We start from the raw sequence: 6,000 nt of genomic DNA, 5'->3' as shown, positions 1-6,000 counted from the left end.
TTGCTGGTTTTAAACCAACTGTATCAAGGAACAAGTTTCACTGGCTCTACCATGTGCTACAAGAAAACGAATGCCAGTAATTTTGCAGTTCAGTAGAAATACTATTTATAAGGATCTTGTAAGACTTTTAATGGAGAGGAAATACAGACTTCCAGAGAGTGCCTAACTTGGGAAGTAACCAACATTTGGGGCTTCTCTAAATTTCTCTGCTTAAAATAGAAACTGTAATGGCTCATGCCCTCCTTTAGGAGTGGGAATGAATAGAGATGAATATAATGAAGGTGGTTAAGCTGTCAGACTCCTTGGACCAGGATTCAGCTTTAAATCTTCAACATGTTGATTTTACATTACTGAAATAAGCTGCTGGACTTGAATTCAGCAGAAGTCTCTCCAATGCTCTATAAGCCATGGTTAGGTAAGAACCTTTATTGCAACTAGGCTGAAGTGATAATAAGCAGTTGTTACTGGGCAAGTGAAATTCCCTCCTATACCAAAGGCAATTTAAACCCGTTTCTCCTTCTCACCTTTCCCTCATTTCAGTGGACAATTTGCCCTGCACTTCATGGCTTTGAAGCTAAGCAGTTGTAGTCTGACATCTTTGAGAAATGTTACATATTGAGATGATAATAATAATCATATCTAGGCAATGGAGTGTTTCTAAGGATAGTATTTGAGAGCTAGCTATGTGACTAATGACTCTCTACATGAATGGAGAGCCATAAAAAAGAATGAATGAATGAACGAACAAACGAAATGGCAGCGCCAACCTCTGAGTGCTAAAATTAGGCAGGGTTGGACCTAGTTAGCACTCAGAGAGAGACTTCCAGGGAATACCAGGGCAAGAAATGAACATCCTGGAAGAAGGCAATTCCAAACACTTCTTTATTATTACCAAGAAAACTACATGGATATGTCCATGAAGTCACCAGCAATCAAATCTGATTCAAAGGAAAATCTAGGTGATGAAATAAGTCACTCTTTTGGTTAAGAAGAAGCTGTTGCAGAGGGCTGAAAGTTAAAGAATTTTCAGCTTCTTCCATTCCTAATTCTAAGAAACAATAATTTACATTTATGATATTACTGTCTCCTATGAAGAACTATCCATTATGACCACCATCCATTCAGAATACTTGCTCCTGCAGCAAGCCAGCCAGCTGCCTATTCAAGGTGGTCCTTCAAGGGCCTACGAGTCCCAATAATGAATGTATCACTCGGCTGTATTACCAAACTCCGGACTGCCTGTCATTCTTTATTATATCCACCCTGCCATTCAGGGCCAGCAGGATTAAGATTGGGTACAAGCAAGTAAGCAAACAAGGGAGCTGAGAGAACACGAAGGTCCACAGAATGCAGCAAGGCATGCTCCCTCAAGTCTGTTGGGCCTACTTTCAGTGATATTTCTATCATTTCTTTCTGGCAGCACACCTATAGGGCTTTTTAAAATCACTCTTCCCCCTAAACTTCTGCATGCTATTTCTTTACCCTGTGCCAGTGAGTCTTTCAGAAAATAGCTAACAGACTCCACATAGGACACAATCAAAGCAATCACTGGGCAAATAGGTTAGCTTTCATGCTCCCAAAGTCCAATAGCCATAGTTTCCATGAGAGCTCTGAGAGGCATTCTCTTATGTTTAAAAAATGGCATACCACCTTCAAAACATTTTCCTAAGATAGCGCAGAAAGTTTAAAATCACAACCAAAAAGTGAAGATAGATAAAATCACACTGAACTAAAAACTGCTGCCAAAACTACAAATATGCAAATTATAAACAATTTCCAAGCAAGCATGACTGCAAGGCCTCTCCCAAGCTTCAAGATTCAGTTTTTTGGTTTGTTCTTAAGACAGGCGGCAGCAACCATCATCATCTGCTGTTTTGGCACACACTAAATTGTTTATAGCAAAATACTCAGGTGTGCTAAATGATCTGATGTGTGCCTACCAGCAGTAATAGATACAGTATAACTTAGCCACAATGCAGTGCATCAATGGATAAGTAGTGCCACGTAGTAATGGATTGCAGAGGGCCTACTGATGCTAACTTTCTGAGGTGTGTCAATTGAGAGAAAATGCTTTACAACATGTTTCATAAAAGCATATCTTTAGTTTTAAAAAATCAAAAAGAAATAGGAGAATACAGGATTTTCCAGATTTCCTGCCAGATCTTGGGGGCTTTCAGCTATAACCCCTCCTCTTCCCTGCTATGTTCTCAAAACTAATCCACTTATCAGATTTTGGGCTTCAAAGAATTGCTGTTCTGCATCATCTTAGGCTCTCCCCCTTGATATCTCTAAATTTCAACTCTTGAGCTTTAGGTTTGGTGATGCTGGGGACTTGGACTAGTCGCTGTCACCATGATTCAAGATGTCTAACTATTACCTCTGGTTTTTTTTATCAGTTACTAAGGTGGGCCTCTCTTTTAGCATTTTTAGAACACTTTCCTCAAATGAAATAGTCTGAACATACAATTGCAACTAAGTTTTAAAGCAGAGATGGACATATGCTTGTTCAGCACTCATTTTATGACACCCCCCCCATCAACCCCAAATTGTAGCACTGGAATTTTACCAGCAAACTGCCAATTTTTGGTAGCTTCATTTCTTTCTTTTGTTGCTAAAGCAAGGACTAAATGTATGCACCAATTTCAGGCCTTAACTTAATGTTAGTTCTATTCTGCTGAGACATTACACCACCAGCCTTGACTCCCTACGGCCTTTGAAAACCCAAAGTAGCGTGCTCCCACATTTCAAAATGGTTGCCCACCCATTTTAAGTCATCCTATAATTTACTTGCACTCTATTTTCACTAACTTTGTCTTTCGTGTCATCAATATTTCCTGCTAGGAAACTGTTAGCTCCTTGCAGCCAGGGCCTACCTATGTAAGGATCCATACATATTTTCATTAGAAGATAAACCAGTCTTTCTCAACTGAGGTTCCCCGGACCCTTAGGCTTCTGCAAGAGGTTGCTAGGGATTCCCCAAGAGACTGTGATTAAAAAAAATAAACATCATTTTTTGAACTTTGCCTACCACACAGTGCTAGTGTTTGTAAGAGTGGGAATGTTTATGTGCTGCAACTCAGCTTACTGACCACATTAATGTACCATGAGCTACTGATGTAATAATTTTTATGCAGGGATTCGCTGAGACCTGAACATTATTTTAAGGGATCCTTAAGGGAAAAAAGATTGAGAAAGGCTGAGACAGACCATAACCTAGCTGCAATGAGATTTTGCAAGATGAGACTTGAGAATAGCACAGTATCTGCTGTCTGACTTGCTTAAATGAAAAGCTTTTCTCCTCAGAGCATGACTTGAACAAGGATGGAATTTCTGTTTTGGAAGAAGGTGTCTTTATTTTTTTTTTAAATTGCATGACCTATTAGTGACTGCTGCATTTTTGATCTGTAGCGTATTACAAACTCTGAAGATATTTTATCAGCCTATCTAAAGCGGCACTTCCCTGACAATGCAATCTAGGCTGCTGTCCTTGTTCTCGCACAGCTGTCAGTCATTTTGCACCTGACTGGATATCAAAGGAAATCAATATTGCAAAGCTTCTGAGAGGTGACACAAGGAACCAGCTTTCATCAGAAGCTTGACCTGATGCTCCAAGAAGTAATGCAGATGCCTTGAGCTTTTTGCAGGACAAATATCAAATCATACAGGCCATCCTTGATACCTGCTCTGAACATCTGCCTCTTGACTTCAACAGCCCCCCCCCCCCATATCTTCAAGGAAGTGTATGCATGCTTCCACGGGTAGCAGATGTAAAGCCTAATGAGTGTACTACTGTGACTTGCTGCTGGGTGCTTAATATTCTGTGCTCTTCCATCATTTTGTTCTTGGAAGGCAGATGTCTTGCTATGGATTCCAAATTGTAAGTAGCATTTATTTCATTCCTCCTTCCTGTCAGAGACTAAATTAAAACATTCAGGTTGGTTAGGCTCACAGAGCCAGTTTGGTGTAATGGTTAAGGCCACAGGCTAGAAACCGGGAGGATCTGAGTTCTAGTCCACCTGAGGCACGAAGCCAGCTGGGTGGCCTTGGGCCAGTCACTATCTCTCAGCCCTAGGAAGCAGGCAATGGCAAAGCACTTCTGAAATCTTGCCAAGAAAACTGCAGGGACTAGTCCAGGCAGTTGCCAGGAGTCAAGACTGACTTGGAGGCATGCGCGCGCACAGAGGCTTACAGAACACACTACTGTAAATCTTAAACTTGAATTAATAAAATACAACTGCTTGGGTGTTCACCTAACATGCTACGTCTAAACAAATATTCATGGATTAACACAAAGGCATTTTATCTTTCCAGCATACTGTATGAACTAAATAGACAAGTTACCCCCCAAAAGGAGGGCCTTTTGTGCTCTGCTTCTTCATGTTCCAAAATTATGCCCACCTCCTCCACCTGGCATATGCTATAGTAAACCAAGCTGGCAGAGCAAGATTCCCGCTGATTCACAGTTGCAAGCAAATAGAAGGCCTCCCCAAACACCCCGCCCCACGGAATCCATCGTGTAATTTGGCACACGCTGTGCAGTCTCTGAGCAGCCCGCAAGGAACAGGTCGGAATCGGTATCAGGCAGGTGGCTCAGCGAAGGGCGCCCTGCACCGCCGCCAACTCTGGTAGTAATACCTGTCTCGTCAACCCGATCCATAGGATGCTACTTCTTAGCAGCACCAGCAACAACGCCTCGCCCGCAAAACTGTAGCCTCCCCCGTGTTGAACCCGGCGAATGAGCGCCAAACAGAAGGAGGCGCTTGGCTTCGCTCTTCTAAAGTCAACCCTTGTCTAGCGTACTTCCCCAGGGACTCCGGATCCGGCGGAGAACTCAGAAGGCGGGAAAAGCAACGTGCCCTTCGTGGCCGGGCACGGGAGGATGGCCGTCTGCCCCCTGTCATGAGCCCGACCCGCTCCTCTTCTCCTCCTCCTTCCCGCCCAGCCCAGCCCTGCCCTGCCCTGCCCTGCCGGCAGCCGTGGGGGCCGGGCGAAGAGTCTCGGAGCGCAAGGGAGGCGGAGAGCGCAGGTAGCGAAGGAGGAGGAAGAGGCTGCTGGCAGCACTTGGCGGAGGAGCGGACCGCCGCAGCCGAGCTCCGATGGGCGAACTCGAGGCGGAAGATAAGCTTGGGCCCGGTACGCAGACCCCGCTGGGTAGGGCCCGGAGCTCCGCTCAACATCACAGTGGCACCGGGCGAAGGCGCCGGGCTGTGCGCGCCTTCAGCAAACTGGCTCGGCGTCTCCTGCAAACTTTGCGGGGGGCGCGGCGGCGGCGGGAAGGCGCTGAGGCGGAAGACGACGAAGGCGGCTTTAAGCGCCCGCCCGGCCCCGATCGCGGTCAAGCAGGCGGCGGTGGCGGCGGCAGCAGCGTCCGACTGTGGTTGGGCGCGCTGAGCCCACCTCCTGCGGCCAGTTCCGGGGATCCGCGCCCGCTCACCCCTGGCGCGCAGGGGCTCAAGAATCACGGCAACACGTGTTTCCTGAACGCCGTGGTGCAGTGCCTGAGCCACACCGAGCTACTCGCCGCCTTCCTCCTGCTGGCTTTGCCCGACCAGCCAAGGCCATCCAGACCTGGATCGAAAGCCGCCTCCGGAGAGGTCACTCAGCACTTGGCAGCACTTGTACGCGCGCTCTGGACCCTCGAGTACACCCCGCAGCTCTCCGCAGACTTCAAGGTAAGGCCCTCGAGTGAGGAGGAGGAGGAGGGGCGAGCTGTCCTAGCATACCTGGATATTGACTCGTGTGCAGGACTGTAGTCTCTCGGCTGGGAGGCTGTGCAGGGATCCTTAATGGCTAAGGTCTGAACGCTTTCGAGCCGCTTGTAATCTACCCGTAAAGCCCTTTTCGGGGCGTGAGGTTTCAACCCACGGTTATAAGCTGCGAACGCAGCGTAACCTTCTGCAGTCCCCGAGTGTTCTGAGATCGAGTTAACGTCAAACTCCGCCGGAATGTTCACGCATCATTCCAACTCTAGCGGCGCCCTTTGAGATAAGCACCTGGCGG

The 6,000-nt window shown here is 46.7% G+C and overlaps 1 protein-coding gene across 1 annotated transcript in view; it reads left to right on the top strand.

Annotated features, from left to right (window-relative positions):
* Nucleotides 1-4,807: 4,807 nt before the first annotated feature.
* The window catches only part of USP43 (ubiquitin specific peptidase 43), a 119,151-nt gene continuing 117,958 nt past the window's right edge, over nt 4,808-6,000 (top strand). Inside the window, exon 1 of the mRNA XM_088133489.1 lies at nt 4,808-5,672. Within this exon, the coding sequence (XP_087989615.1) occupies nt 5,097-5,672 (576 nt within the window). The 5' untranslated portion in view covers nt 4,808-5,096. The remainder of the gene's footprint in view (nt 5,673-6,000) is intronic.

This window comes from Python bivittatus, unplaced genomic scaffold (assembly GCF_059951505.1).
Source record: "Python bivittatus isolate LINGU-HERP-01145 unplaced genomic scaffold, Pbiv_v1 ctg000080_np1212, whole genome shotgun sequence".
NCBI classification, from domain to species: domain Eukaryota; kingdom Metazoa; phylum Chordata; class Lepidosauria; order Squamata; family Pythonidae; genus Python; species Python bivittatus.
Note: the sequence above shows the minus strand (reverse complement) of the source record. Positions and strands in the feature narration are given on the sequence as shown.